At 33.4% G+C, this 17,158-nt stretch overlaps 1 protein-coding gene across 1 annotated transcript; it reads left to right on the plus strand.

Annotated features, from left to right (window-relative positions):
* The first annotated feature begins 13,638 nt into the window (after positions 1 to 13,638).
* On the plus strand, positions 13,639 to 15,080 carry LOC143552823 (uncharacterized). The gene is made up of 2 exons (XM_077042950.1): positions 13,639 to 14,025; positions 14,459 to 15,080. Exons 1-2 carry the CDS (start codon positions 13,639 to 13,641, stop codon positions 14,918 to 14,920), a joined length of 849 nt encoding a protein of 282 aa, XP_076899065.1. The 3' UTR covers positions 14,921 to 15,080.
* The last annotated feature ends 2,078 nt before the right edge of the window (positions 15,081 to 17,158 follow it).

A 17,158-nucleotide genomic window follows, 5' to 3' on the forward strand; every position in this document is an offset into this window, starting at 1 on the left:
CTGTTTCAGATTTTTGAGAGTCACGAGGAGCTGGAGAAATGGGTAAAAATTAGAGGACGGGAGCATGGGTTTGTTGTGGTCCAGCGGTCAAGGAAAAATGTTGTGGACCTTGCATGCAATCGTGGGGGCGAACCCAAAATAAAGGCGACGATGAGACGTACCGGCAGAATAAAAAAATGCTATCCGTTTAAGATCCTGGGCAGGTACAACTCGAGGGGTGCCTGTTAGAGGGTTCAAGTGGTAAACGAGACTCACAACCACGATCCCGTTGAATTCGAGGAGGGGTGTGCGTCTTTTAGAAAAATGAACATCAACCAGCTGGATATAGTTGAGAGTTTACGCAGGACCGGCGTTAAGCCGCAACAAATCGAAGCAGCCCTTCGCGAAATGTTTCCCGATATGCAACCTGTAATAAAAGATATATACAACCACACCGCCAAGATTAGGAGGGATGGGCTACTAGGCGACACCCCTATGAAGGTAGTTCAAAACATTTGTAGTTTTAATGTGTACTTGTTGTGCTTGTAATATTTACTAAAGTTTTATTTCATCAAATGCACGCGCTGGAAAACTTTCTCGCAGACAACGGTTTCACATTCTATACCCGGGAGAGTGATACCGACGACAGGACGGAGGAAATTTTCTTCTGTCATAATAAGTCGCATAAGATGTGGCGTGCGTTTCCCGAGGTGTTGATGATTGACACGACATACAACACCAACATGTACGACTGGCCGTTGGTTCAATTTATCGGTGTGACGTCGACATCAAAGTCGTTTTGTATCGCCACCGCGTTTGTTATCAGGGAACGGTAGAGGAGCTTCACCTGGGCTCAGGAGAAACTTAAACAAATGCTCGATGACTACATGGAGCCACGCGAGATCCTGACTGACGTGGACTAGGCCCTCATGAACGCCTGCGACGCGGTCTTCCCTGATGCCACCAAAAATTTATGCAGGTGGCACATATCCGAGAATATAAGGAGAAAATTTAAGGGCCTATATAGGACGGATATGGGGACGGACTTTGCGTACTGGTGGAAGGTCCTGTATCAGTCTCTGACGATACAGGACTACGACAACCGTCGCATCAACATGGAGCGTCATTTGATACATGACGATAGAGCAGATGAGTCCTTCGTACCGGATGACAGTTTTTAATCGCCTAATATTAATAAATAATAATAATAATAAATAATAATAAATAAATAAAAAACAAATAATAATAATAATAATAAATAATAATAATATTAATAACTAATAAATAATTATATTAATAACTAATAATAGTAAATACTAATAAATAAATAAAAAACAAATAATAATAATAATAATAATAATAATAAATAATAATAATAAAGATAGGCAGAATACGCCGCGTATAGACCTATACGCGGCGTATTTATGCCCCCTTATATTGAACGCCGGCTGCTCAACTGCCACATTATATTTCAAATTTCAAACTCCCTCCCAAGCATCCAACACGAGGCTACGTTGGACCGACACCGACCGGATTACGAAACGAGCCGAGGAGATTTGACCCGATACCGACACAACATGGAGGTAATTTTTTACTATTATGTTGATGATGATGATTATGTTTAGATGATGACGATGTGATGATGATGATGCTGTTGTGTGGATGGATAAAACCGTCGACCGGAGTCCGGCCGTAATATGGCCTGAGTCCGGCCGTCAGTTTTCAGTGACTATCAGCGGCGGCGTATAGCCCTATAATCTGCCTCTGATGTATAAATTTTTTTATAATTTATTAACACTATCTATTTTATTATAAATATTATTATAAATATTTATTATTAGTATTTATTAATATTAATATTATTATTATTGTTATTATTTATTATTATTATTATTATTATTATTATTATTTTAGGTATTATTATTATTATTGTAATTGTTATTGTTATAATAATTATTATTGTTTGTTATTATTATAGTTTGTGGACGATGAGATTGAGGATGAGATCGAGCAGCAGATGGGGCGGGGTCGTGCCGTGGCCGGGGCCGGGGCCGGGGACCCCCACCGGGTGACAACGTGTTGGTCACCTACCCTCATGTGCAGTTTGCTGAGGGTTCAGACGCCCACACACGATACACTCGCCTCCGCCAGATGTTCCCGTTTCCTAACACGATTATATCCTGGTCATTTTTGGAGTCCTGTGACGCTCACCAGCGAGTGGATGAGTACATCGGACAGGATACGCCTTGGAGCCGGTGCTTCAGTATGCCACGATCAGGGCATCGGAAGCTGACACTGGAGGTTTACTCCACGATACACGTTACGTAAGTTTATTCCACGTTCTTATGTTTTTAATATATTTATTATATTATATTATTGCAGGCCCCGTGCGTCTGGTTCGCCCCAGACTCAGATGAGGGCGCAAGACGCCGATTCGACACAGTCGGAGGTTTCCTTCCGCATGTTTGGGCAGGACGTCTATCTCTCTATGGAGGAGTTTGCGGCTGCTCTTGGCTTATACACCGAGCAGGAGGTGACCAGCCCGATATACACGGAGAGCATCCACCAGATGCCGGATGACGACCTGCGGGTATGCTGGAGGGCCATCAGCGATCACGACTTCGGGGATAGGCCCTTGGACACCAAGTTCAAGGTCTCCGCTATTAGGGACCCGCTGCACAGGTACGTTCTTAAAATGTATTGTATTGTTTAATATAACGTAATATATATTAATAATATTATATTATATTATATTATATTATATTATATTATATTATATTATATTATATTATATTATATTATATTATATTATATTATATTACCTACACAGGCTGATTGCGACGTCCATTGCGGGTCGCAATCAGGGCGCGGAGCAATGCAGCCTGCGCGACCTGTATTTTTTTAGATGTCTGCTGACTCACACGCACTGCAACATCGCTAGGGGGTTTGCAGACTATTTTGCAGTTCAGGCAAGGACGAGGGTCCTTGATGGGTGGCGGGTACGTCACCCAGCTTGCGATATCTCTGGGCCATGGAGCCCTGGTGGACGGCCTGCGTATCGATCCGACCCCTCCGAGCGAGCTGGACCGCCTCTGTTGCGGCGACATGCACATTGTGCGTTCGTTCACCGGGCCCAACGGCTCGTACGACCGACTGGTGGCCGGGGCAGGGGCACGTGTGCCTTACGTCCCGGTGCCTTTAGTCGAGCCTCCCCCGGTCGTGGCACATGAGGTGGAGCTTGTCCATGAGCCCGTCGACGCAGGGGAGGGGGCTGGCGGGGATTCGGACGACGGTGGTGAAGGACGTGAGGATCCAGGCGCATCTCAGGTACATTTTAATATATTATCGTTTTATCGTTTCTTTTAATTCGTCTTCGTATTGAACGTATTTTTGTTGTTTTGTTGTTAGGGGCCGACGCAGCACGTTCCACGCACATATCGCGCGGTGCATCTGGGTCCCCCCACCGACGCTAGATTGGAGGCTATTGAGTTGGAGATGAGGCAGATGTCGTGCCAGATAGACTGGCGGATGCGCCAGATGTCGTGCCAGATCGACTGGCTTGTTAGCTGTCGGGTAACGGAGCTGTCTGGACAGCGGTACACCGTGCCACCGCCACCATCCCCCAGTTTTGACCTTGAGGCAAGCACGTTTGGCGTGAGACGCGGGCGGGGCAATGACGTGGATGTCGCGGACGGTTTGGGGCCTAGGCGCAGGGGAGAGGACGATGCCGACGTTGGCGCGGCGTTTGGGGGCCACGACGAGGGCTTGGGCATGAACATGGACGACTTCCTGCCGTAGATTTTTATGTTCTAGTTGTTGTATTTTCTTTTATTTGTACAGTTTATCAATATAACAATGATTTTTGGTATATATATATATATGTGTTAAGTGTTTTCACCGAAATAATATTAAATATTAAATAAATAATTAATATATAATGATAATAATGATAAATAACAATAACAATAATAACAAAATAAAAAACAAAAAAATAAATAAAAAAACATAATAAGACAAAATTGGTGGTGTTTTTCAGAAATACCGCCCAATACGCGTATAGCCTTATATGCGGCGTATTAAACAGTGTTTTAGCAATCAGGACGGTGTCCCTAGAAAATCCGTTAATTAAAAAAAAGAAAAAAGAAAAGCAAGATTGACGCTCAACCCGACCAGATTTATTTTGACTCAGTACTTAAATTAATAATTGACTCCCCACTTATTTGTACTCGTTTATGGCCAACTCATGTTAATTAAATATCCATTAGTGCATCAATTCAAACAATTTAGTCTTTTATAATATGTTAAATTTATTTGTTTCTACTATCCAATTTGGATAAAGATACGTAGTTTGAAATGATTACAGTTTACAACTGTACAAGGACCACGCTATCCTTATTTCCTTTGTTTACTCTCTTTTCCATTGTTATTGTCACATTGTCTATCGTATCAATGACGTATTCATTACAAGATTAATTTAAGTAAAGAACTATAAAAATCATATAATCTATGTATCTTAGTACTTGGTGTATATAATGAGAGGTAGAAACAGAGTAAGGTGGACGGTTAAAAAATTATCATGTATACCAACTTAAACCTCTATATATAATAACTAATCATTGTATAGGGAAATAGTCACCGATCGAGGAGTGTTTTGGGTGGTCCCGTTAGGGTGGCGATTCTATTGGGCTTGAGCTTCCTGCTCATGACCTTCCACCTACAAAGATATATTTATGTGTTAATATTTTTGTCACCAGATAATCTTTAGAAGGAGCTGGAAAATGTTTTGTCTATTTAAAGGTTATCGGTTTAAGTTTTATAGTTAGAAACACGTATATTTTAGGAGTGTGACTTTTCTTTCAAGAAAATAATAAATAATATTGTTTGCTGTTCAAATATTAACAAGCACATGGACTTGATTTTAAGTGACATTATCAACCATAAGTTACAATAAAAGAGGTTGGTGAAAAGGTTGTGTTAGTGATGTTTTGGATTTTAGGATAAGAAAGAGTAATTTAATTTGTATATTTTAAGAGAATTTTAGGAAATTTTGAAAAAATTCAAACACCAACCAAAAGGTATTTTGGTTTTCTAGTGATATAAAAGTTTGGATGTTTATAATAACATAGATGATGGAAAATATATAAAGCATATATATACGTCAAAAAGCCCATGCCATTGTACAAATCGAAAGTACCATCTTACACAAAAATTGCATATTTTTATTCTCCGTGGCACCCATAAGAATAAAATATTAAGTTAAAAATTATAACATGTTGACATATTTTTATACAATCGAAACAAGTGTATAATTTTATGACACGTTTGACTACGAAAGTTGAACGAGTTGTAATTCATATCAAGTTGTTAACTATTGACTCTTGTCACAGGATACACAGTTTCAAAAACATTTTAACTTAGCTTGTAATTAACTTTCATCTTGATGATTTATTTTCATGAAAATATAACTAAATCAACTATATCATAACTCTTTTAGGCTAAAGAAGTTAATACTGACTTGAGACAAGTGAAACATAAGTCTTGTTTGGTGGTAATGGTAGGGGTATGTAGACTTTTGAGGTGGTAGGGGTTGGGTATTGCCAATAATGTGTTTGTCCCTCATTTCAAATCTATTTTATTGCTCAACAAATGTATTTATGGTCGTTTTTACTATGTAAATAAATATACATTTATATTTGTGGATATTATTATTATTATTATTTTAATATAATATACGAACAAACAAGTGACAACTAATATTATTTGTCGACCAAGGTTATCCTCTTGTTTATGTGTTCATGTGGTATCATTTAAGAGATAAGTGACCACACTAGTGTTCTGAATTTTGGCAGTTACAATACCGAAACGAATAGATTAAATTCTTTTGTTGGGTAGCAATGTAGCATAGCAATCGTGTTATAAAAAAAAAAAAAAATACACGTTTGTGTTTAGAAATTAACTTTTGACAATTTTTTCCCTCTTGAGACGAATACCTAACCATCCCATAAAGGAATCTGTTTGAGAAAATCTCTCTAACCATCTCGGTTTTTAACTAATTACAAAATGGTTATAGTATAATGTAAAATTTAGGTAGCTCGAGTTTGTGAATCTAACTATATTATTAAAGCAACATAAGTTGTTTATATGGCATTTAACTAGCAACTCCACATAAAATGTTAAGTAGATGTCATGTCACTATTTCCTATTATATTATGATAAATGACCCGTTTTTCTATTATAACCCATGACCTATAAGGCTTTATAAAATTGCGACCTATAAGGCTTTATAAAATTGCGATGTTTATAATAGTTTGCGACCTATAAGGCTTTATAAAATTGACGTTTTTCTATTATGACCTATAAGGCTTTATAAAATTGCGAAAATAAATTATTATTGTGTGATACGGGTTTCAAACCCAAGACCTCATGTTTCAAACCAAATGTGCTTACCAACTCTACTAAAATGGTAATTGTGTTTGATTTCTTGACTTAACATATATAAATGTGGTTTCTCTTCAAATATAAAACCAAAATTATATTTAATTGTTAACATTTTCATAATTCATAATATTACATTGTCTTCTCATATCTCTTTAACACAGTCATTTAAAATTGTTTATCGTTTCTCTCTTTATTTTAAAATATACTATATTTTTATTTATTTTCTTTTACAACAAAATCTTAATCATTGTAAATTAGTTTTTAAATCTGTGACAACATTTTGTTATAAATAACACACAATATTTAATATAACAATATCGGTATGAATGTTTTATTTTAAATAAATCAAATATCAAGATTTGGTTTTCAACTTAAAATTATAGTGTATAATATATCAAAAACTTAATAAAAAAAGTCTTAAATAAAAATTATTATATGAAACGATTGAATTTACATATTACATATAATAATTCTTTTTTATTATATTTTTTACTAATATGAAACACGGGTTCTAAACTAGTTCTTTATATATAATACCTCCTACAAATACCAATAAAATCCAAAAGGTATAAATTATGTACTTATGTATTCTTTTCTACTTCTTAAGAAGACAAGTGACTTGCTAATTGTCATAGGACCATGGCAATGTTTGTGTATGAAACATTCTAAGGGTAGTTTTGTTAGGTTTGGTACGAGTCATGTCTCATTTAATAGTATCTAATGCAGTCCACATGACATGATCCTTACGTTCTTTCGAAAATTATATTGAATTATTTCAATGTTTGAAACATGGTTTTCACCCTTGCGAACAGCTTCGACAACATATGATCACTTTTTCATCCACAATAACAATCACATCCAAACAATTCAACCACATGTGTTCAATTGTTCATCAATCACACCATATAACTTTAATCAAAACCCCAACTCGACACCAATTCTTGTCTAAAACCTAAACACCATTCAAACAAAGTGAAATCAAACACAACATACACAAAGTGATTTTAAAAAATGAAATTTTCACTAACCAAGTTTTTAAATTGTCCTATAAAAATCACTCAAAATTTTTTAAAAAGTTCAAATATTTTAAATGTTCCAAGTGACCTAATTAGTGGAACATATATGGATCTTAGATTCTTAGTTACCATTGAGTAAGTATTTCTTTTTTCTCATTCTAAATTAATCTAAACACTTATGAAACTTGATTATTATTTAGTAATTTTTTTTTCTTCACTGTCATCTCATATTTCAAATTAGTTTAAAAAATAATCACTAAATAATAATCAAAATTTATAATCTATTCATTTAGGTAAGTTAATTAAAAAAAGAGAGAAATCATAAGAAGTTAAGTAATAATACTTTAAAAAAAGTAATGATGTCTAAAAACTTAGTTCTCCCTTCCGAAAAAATATTGCATTTTGATTTTTGAGGGTAAAATGAAGTGTGACTGTTGGACCTAACTTTTAGGTAAGTTTAAAGTGGATATCAATTTCTTTTTTCCTTATTAAAAAAAAAAGTTACTTTTACTTAACAAATTTAATATATTTGATAATTTTTATTCAAAAACGTTTATAAATGTATGTCTAAATATTTATTCAGTACCCAACATTTTCGTTAATGGTGTTGCTAAATGTACACCCTTCTATTTATTTTTACTAAGCATCTCCCCTCACTCGAGTTTTATATTAAGAGGAAATTCCCAAAATAAGCATTTATGAATATAAATTTCTAGTTTAAGGTATTATTTGCAAAAAAATTCAGAAATATGTATTATAAACTAGTCGTGACGAGTAGTTTGTAGAACCAATTAAAAATTGCCACGTGTCCTTAAACTAACTGTAACGAGTACGTTCACTGATCATTTACTCGTCACGACTAAATAAGTTTCACGAGTTATTTAAAAGTCCTTTAGTCGCGACGACTAGTTTATTCGGTTTACATTCCCTACACGAGTAGTTTATTAGTAGTCAACTCATCACGACTAGTTTAACCTTATAATCTACTCGTCACACTAGTTTAACCTTATCATCTACTCTTCGCGACTAAAGGACTTATGAATTACTCATGGGCGTTGATTACGAGGCATGAAACTTATTTAGTCGTGACGAATAATTGATTAATGAACGTGTTCGTTACGGTTAGTTTAAGGATATGTGGCAAGTTCGGATTGGTTTCTATAAATTACTCGTCACGACTAGCTTATAATACCTATTTTTGAAATTTTTTGCAAATGTTACATAAAACTAGAAATTTGTCTTTACAACTACTTATTTTGGGAATTTTCCCTTATATTAATACAATTTAAACCTTTTTGTTTTTCCTCCCATTTTGTTATATTTTATTTCCGTTACAATGTTGAGGGTAATAAGAAAGAATACCATGCTGCGTCTGGACTTCAAACAGTTTAGCTTTAACCATGTTAATGGTCTCACATTATTGGTTTATAAAAAATCAAAATGGATTTTCCAATAAATTACGAAATGCTATAGTTATTACATATGGTTTCTAAATTTATTCAGAAGTAATTCGCGAGATCATGCACTCTTCTTTCTTAGATATTTTAAATAAAACTGTTAAAGGAGCTGAAAGTTAAAGAAAGAGTATACAAGTAAGAGATGCGATAAGTTTAGGCTAACCCTTTTGATAAATTTATCCAAGATCAAACTCTATATTTTACTGGCGATGATTGTCAGATAAAAAAGCAAACTTTTATCATTGTATTAAGCTAAATATAGTAAAGATAAAATTATTGACAAAAATCATTTAAGGATCAAACTAACAAAATAGAAAATGTTGAGTTTATCTACATTAACTTTTCCAACTAAGGAAAGGTCATGTGTTTTTATTAACTAGAATAACTTTTTAACCCGTATATTAAACGAGATTTGTTTAATAATAAAAATAAATAAGGTGTGTTTTTTTTTTAAAAAGAAATAAACAAAATTAAGGAGAAGAAGAAAATAAAATATATATTACAAATAGTAAGAAGTCTATAATCTCAAATTTACAAATTAGAACGAGATGACCTATTACAACAATATACAACATTTGCTAAAATTGTTTTGACTTATTACCCATGAATAACTATAATGAATGAGATGGAAGATTAGAAAATTAGAAGGGAAATTTAACCCGTTTGTCAAAATCGTGTTTGACCCATGACCCATGGATATGTAGAATAAATAAGATGACGAATTAGAGAATTATGAAGGAAATTATAACCCATTTGTCAAATTATTTTGATCAATTACCCATGGATAGGTATGATGAATGAGATGAAATGTTAGAAAGGAAATTATAACCCATTTGCTAAAATGGTTTTACCCATAACCAATGGATATGTAGAATGAATGAGAAGAGAGATTAAACCAAGAATAAATGCGGGATTACCACATCATCCTCATTATTTTCTTTTATTAGTAAAGTTAGATTTTTGATACAAAAAGTAATTTAATTTTCCAAAATATTTGATACCAAATTAGATTATCTTTTTTTCTTATCTAATTAGAGCATACAACACATCATGGAGTTCGTGGAGAGACGGGAAATGGGTGGGAAAAAAATAACGGGGCCGGCTGGGAATACTGCCCCCCATGGTTTGTCTCGGGTATATTTTTTTCATGGAATCCAGGATGTGCAAACTGATATCTCTCGGTTCTAATTTTAAGTGTTGTGGCACTGACATTTCATGCGGGATAAGATGAGAAAAATGAGATGAAATAGGAGGATTCCTTAAGAGCATTCTTATCCTACCCTCTATCCTTAAAATCAAAAATTACACTAAAACTCACAACATTTTCTCTCTCTATTTCAATTAAATAATAGTTTTTATAACTTTTATCATTAACTTTTCTCTTTCCTTCACTCACAACCACTCTCAAAATATATTAAAATTTTATAGGGGATGAACAGTAACTTTTCAAATATACAGAAAGATCATTACTTTTTCTAAAATATAAAAATCTTCACTCACAACACCCTGAATCACTCTCTAAATTATAAAAACACTCCTCACACAAAATGAGGGGTTAGATGAAAATCTAAGCTCTTAGAAAAACATGTGAAACGTTGATTGCAACAAGTTACGTGTTTATTCATTACAAGTCGTCAACCTCATTTAGAAAATTATCAGTTTTTTTATGGTATTCTTTTATATTATGTAAGGTTGAAATTATTTTATGAATGAAAACAGATGGATGAAAAAGATTTGTGGCTTAAAAAAACACTAAAAAGGAATCATAACTCAAATTATAAATTTAAAATGAGAAAAGTAAATAAAAAAACAACTAAAATGTTTCTTCTGTCGTACTTGTTCCAAAAAAATAAAAGACACAATGTTATGAGAAAAAAGGATTATTCTATTTTTTATTTATCATTGTGTTATTTATTTATTTAAGTCATTGCTTATGTCATTTTTTTTGACATGGTGTTTTTTTCCCTTGATACTGTGTTTTATTACTCAACATTATGTTATATTTTGTTCTGCATTGTTTTATATCTTGGAATATATTGTGTCTTTTTTCATTTATCATTGTGTTTTTTGTTTGTTTATTTTTTTTTGAACGAGGACGACATGGGAAGTATTTTAGTTTTTCTTATTTTTTTTTATTTTTTTTTTTGTGTTTGATTTATACTTTAAATTATGATTTTTTATTAAAACTTTTTAGGCCACAAATCCTTCTGTGCATCTCATTTTTGTCTGCTTTCTATTTTAACATTTTCCTTATTATGTATACCCCTGTTAAAATGCCTTGCATTAACAATGTTTTATTCACAAACCACTAAAAGCATAAAGATAATGATAAAAACAGAGGGAAAATTGGATTTTAATAATTCTAACTTTCTGTTATTGGTCGATAATAATTCTAACTTAGTTTATTCCCATAAGTGGTCCCAAATTTAAAAAAATTGGCTCTCAATGGCCCCCCGTTAAAAAAATCTAACGGCGTTAAGTTTTTTCTGAATTTCAAGTTGATTTTTTAGGGCTTTTGATCGGAAGAATGATGCGAGTCGATTGATGTGAAACTTAGCTCGAAACGATACTCCGAACAACTTAAGTTTTGTTAATTTTAAATTCAAACACCCGATTTGAAGCACTAATCAAGCCATTTGAAGCATCATTTTGAGCTAAGTTTTACGCTAATCGACTCGTATCTTTCTTTTGATCAAAAGCCCTAATAAATCAGTTTGAAATTCGGAAAAAACTTAACGCTGTTAGTTTTTTTTAACGGGTGACCAGTGAGAGCCAACTTTTTTACATTTGGAACCACTGGTGGGAATAAACAAAGTTGGGATTATAATTGATCATTAAAATAAAGCTGAGATTATTAAAATACAATTTTCCAAAATAGAGGGATGATAGGATGAGATGCATGGATCTATCATCAATAGAAGAAGAATAAGAAAAGGACTTTTGAGTTAAGAGAGTAGATGAGGGCATGCTCTAAACATGACTTACTGCCATCTTTCGTCAATGCTGCTATCACATTTATGCCCCACGATCCACGCATGATTATACATTTATACTGCCCTTCCCATTATTTCAATCTATTTTCTATACCCCTCTCTATTCCAAAATTCCCAAAATGCCCTCCTTATAATATAACCAAACATGCACTTAGGATATAAATTTATCAGAGTGCGTTAACCGGTAACACACTAACACATCAAATATTTATCGAATTTAGCTAGAAAGAGTCGATTATAAATTCTTTTAACACAAGAAAACGAAAAGATGACAACCAACGAAATCGTTCACTTGACAACTCTTTTGGAGTGTAGTGTTAATGCTTCAAGTTTGTATCTTCATGTCATGGCCGACAAAATATACAAATTCATTAGATGCTGTTCATTTTCTTTCAACTATGATGTACAAAAACACAATTACATAATTCAATTCCTTGTTTTGATAATTTACTCTAAACATAAACACAAAATGAAAATCGGCCCACAAGAAAAGGGCTCTTTTGTCAATGTTCTATTTTGCATCAGGGACCATTGTCATCATCATCCTTCTTCTTTCCCAATATCCCCCCTCCAATTTGCACCTAACATGTTACTATGTTAGAAAAACATTAAATGTATAGAACATGCATACATATGTAAAATCGTTTAAATATTTTAATTATTAGTTATGTAACATAAACAATCGTATGCTATACACATAAATAAACCATTTATTATTATTATTATTATTATTGAGCATGTAACATGTACATTTGTATGTTATATACGTAAAATAATTAAACTAATTTGTTGTATGAATTTCCTTTTTCTTTTTTTAGTTTTAGTCGTTTACCTACAAATTAATGTGACGGTAATATAGATTAGGCAGATGTAAATCCTATACATAAATAAATTTATTCATTATTTCAGGTATCTTGAAATCAATAATCATATAACACCTTAAGTTTTTTAAAGAAGTTAAAGAATGTGAAGTTCATTATGAAGATTCAAACATGAAATTCAAGATGATTTTAGACCAATTGATGTTCTTACGGGGGGCTAAACTGACACCAAGATGAGGGTGAAAATGGCTACCGTCCCAGAGGCGGTTATTACAATTAAGCGATTAACTTCGACACCAAAATACATACTTCGATACTAGACTCAGCAGCTACCAAAGTTTTAAGCCACTGCCGACCTATGGTTTTACTACCAAACTTCAAAAGCATTGCTAAACTATCGTATTGACAAAGGCAAAATAATCTTATGACAAGTGTATATTTCACAATTGTACCAATGTAAATTACTAAATCTCATTTGATCTATAAGAGATGACGGGACACCAATATAGATAGAGTGTATGGCTTCTAAACCTTATGACAACACCGCTGCCACCACATATGTGTAGAGTGCATGACTTCTTTCCATGGCAAAGGTTTGCCACATAGAATTGACTCAATTTTGACATTTATTGAACTCGGAGAATTTAAAAACAAACAGAAAAGTTCTATGGTACTTGTGGGTAGGTGTTACCGGTGATTTTATGATTTATGGGTACTTAAGGGTAGAAATAAGGTGACATGATTGGACGCTATATAAACCAAGAAGAAATATTCTGATAACAATAAATGAATAAAACCACCAGCACGAAAACTTTAAAAATGAAATAAATTAAAGATTTATTTACCATGTTATGACTTATGTGTGGGAGTCCTTGCTATATAAACCAAGAAACATATAATGCAAGAACCAAACCAAAACTTTATCTCTCTTCCCATGGCTACCATTAATGTCTTCTTCATCCTCTTCACTCTCACTTGCACCATCCATGCAAGAGAAAGCCAATTCTTCAACAAGTTCTCAAACAACATCCCTAAAGAATCACAACCCTTAAACACCAATGATCAACAACAACCAGAGTTCATCCCACAAACCCAAGATTTCGGCTCTTACGGCCTCTACGGCCACCAATCTGGCCAACTTCCACCATCCACCACCACCACCACCAACAACAAAAACAACCTACCGTCTTACCTACCGGAAAACTACAACCCGGTTGCATACACCACCCCCATTCATAGCAGCACTCAAGACATTCCTAATGAATTTAGGGACCCACAAACATACCAATACAATGGTCAAAACAGAATGTACAACTCCCAGGTAAGCAGGGGTGTGCAGTGTGCACAGTGGACGGTCGGTTTGAGCCGGTCGGTTTGAGCCTGTTTTGGGCTAAAACTGAAACAAAAACTAAAACGTCAGTATTTTATTTTTTAAACCGTTTAGTTTTGGTTTTTTGGTTTTGCTATCTGAGCTGAAAAGCATTCGGCTGATATTTATTATTTTTTTTATAATTATTATATATTTGGGTTAGAATTTTTGAGTTACCTTTATTAAATTTTATAATTATTTAAAATGAAATAAAAATATATATATTTGGTTTGGTTTTTTTATTAAATGCAAAACCAGAATTGACTAAAATTCAGTTTTTACAAAAACATAAAACCAAACTGTCTGGTTTTCTTTGGTTTTTGTCTTTTTTTTTTCCGGTTTTTCTGGATTCAGATATGTTTTATTTTTTTATTTTCATGCACAGGAAACAAATGACGGCAATATGTACAACTCTGAGAAGCAAGGGTTTGATGATGCAAGGTTTATGGAGACAGAAAATGGTGGCAATACATACAACTTTGAGAAGCAAGGGTTTGACGATGCAAAGCTTATGGAGACTGAAGATTTTGACAATACGTACAACTCTGAGAGGCAGGTGGAGAATGGAAGGTACAACTCGCAGAAGCAGTACGGTACACGTAACAATGAGAACATGCACAACCCCGAGAAGCAGGGAATGAGTGATACGAGGTTCTTGGAGAATGGAAAGTACTTTTACGATCTTAATATGGAAAATAATAATTATAATGCAAACATGAATGGAAGGGGATTTAACTTCAGAAATAAGTACAACACGCAAGGGTATTATGGGAATGACGAGAAGTACTCGTATGATAGGTTCAATTCCAATGGAGGGTATCAAAACGAAGATCAGTTCAATCCTTGAGGGTATTTTCGTCTTCTCTGCTCGTTTTTAAGTTTATATGGTGTTTTAAAAGGTGTTATGATTCTTAATTATGTTGTGTTCTTGTTAGGGAAGACAAAGTCAAATCATTTTGTCTTGTGTAATCATGCATGGTCAATTTATGCTTGGAAAGAAGGTGCTATGGATGGGGTTTAAATGTTATATATACCTTTATGAACAATTCATAAATAAGATTTATGTGTATTTAATGGTTAGATGTACCAATATAGAAAGTATAAGTATAAGAAGTATTAAATATCAAACATAACGATTTCCAGAAAACAAATAAAGAAAAAGAAAAGGCAACATAATATGTAGACCCAATAGTTATTTTTTATTAATCATTTTAATTATGATCAACATGTGACCACTTCTTAATGACCATTTTAAATTTCATTGAAAGGAGGGAACTAAATTTTATTTAACGAATAAAGGTCCGGTTATTCTAAATAATCCATTGGCAAAAGAGGACTTCATATCCTGAATAACCCATCACAAGCGATACTGGGTAGGTCAAGCCCACCATCTCATGTTCTGAGAACCCGCCACTAAAGGCCCTTGTGGTAAACTGGTTAAGATCATATTCAAACTTGTAACCGTGCGGTCTCAACTTGAGCAAATTCAAATACAAGACATAAGTTTTGAATAATTAAGAATACCACTTAAAATCGATGACTCACACAACAAAATTGTCACCATATGAGGAGAACATATTTTTCCTAACACTCGACACCACTTAGGCCTAAAACCCTTGGTACAAATCCACAATCATAAAAATAGTTTGTTATTTTTATTGTATATTTTTTAACAATTAATCACCCAAAATTAATGTAACTATCTAAACACGCATGTGACGTTTATATGTCGGGGTCACAGACCCCCTCTCTCCTTCACGTCAGCCAACCATAAAATGAAAACCGATAAGATTTGCCTCTTCCTTCACGCAACACCAAGTCATGTCAACAAAGGTGAAAAACCTCCCGTTGCCGGGCCAGGGAAAAAGATGAATTCACCTATTACTAAAAGGTGTAGTAGATAAAATTTAATTTGAGAGAAAAGGAAGGCTCTTTCGGTGATGCATTTAAGAACATCTTATGGAGGGAGGATGGTTGGATCCTTGAGTCTCAAGTGATTAGGGACCTGAACCCTTCTATAGTTTGTACCCTTCTAATGGACCCATATGTTTGTAATATGAATTATCATCAAAATAGAAGTTAAAAAACCATCTTTTACAAAAAAACCTCTCACTCATAAACATGACATTTTTTATTTAAATAATATTCTATGAAATTTTAAGAACGACCTCATAAAATTTTGAAACCGGCCTAATAAAATTAGATTTACATATTTATAGAAATCTACTATTATAATAAATAAAAACCATTGTTGTGCCACATGGCACCTAATTGTCTCATTTTTTGTCAAATAGCATCATTATTGTTCAACTTTGAAAGCCATAGTTATCTAATTAAAACAATTAATAACTATTTTAAGCATTCCATATTAATGACTTATCTATATTTTATACTAATAAATAAAATAAAAAAATTAGAAACAAAAGAACGTATGTAGATCTTTTGAAACTAATTTTAGCGTGCGTAAATTTGTGTTGTATGTTATTAGTTTATTAGTGACCAATTTAGAAGATGCCATGATTCGTTTTTACTCCGAGCAATACGAAAATGGTTCATCTCATTTGATTATTTTTTTACTATTAATTCTACATAATAAACTTTTTTATATGTATTGATAACTTGTGCTAAAGTGACATAATTCAGCACTCAATGAGAATAGTAGATTGATGATAATGCATATCAGTACTCTATCTTTCAGATTTAATAATTATGTGCATTTTTTTGTCACGTGTTAACTGATAGTGAAATTCATTGTGCTTATTCATTGTCACAAGCTTGCATCAACTAGAGTTTTGGCCCAGTTGATATAGAAAATGAGTTAATTTGATCTCTAAAATATAGAGTTTTCATGGTGAGTTTTGTTTCCTTGATGATATGTTTATATCCATTTACGTTCATGAAGCAAAATTCATATATTCTTGGAAGAGCATCCTGGTGGTGATGACATTGTGTTGTCTGTTATAGGCACAACACTCATTTTTTTTATTTCTAAATATTGCAAGTTAAGGCTATAAAGTATACTTGACTATTATAAATGAATAGGAAAATGGTTGTAATTATGGGTGTTGTAAACCGATTTTATACA

The sequence above is a fragment of the Bidens hawaiensis genome, unplaced genomic scaffold (assembly GCF_021521415.1).
Source record: "Bidens hawaiensis isolate Kalapana, Puna unplaced genomic scaffold, B.hawaiensis_p1.1 tig00017038_1, whole genome shotgun sequence".
NCBI classification, from domain to species: domain Eukaryota; kingdom Viridiplantae; phylum Streptophyta; class Magnoliopsida; order Asterales; family Asteraceae; genus Bidens; species Bidens hawaiensis.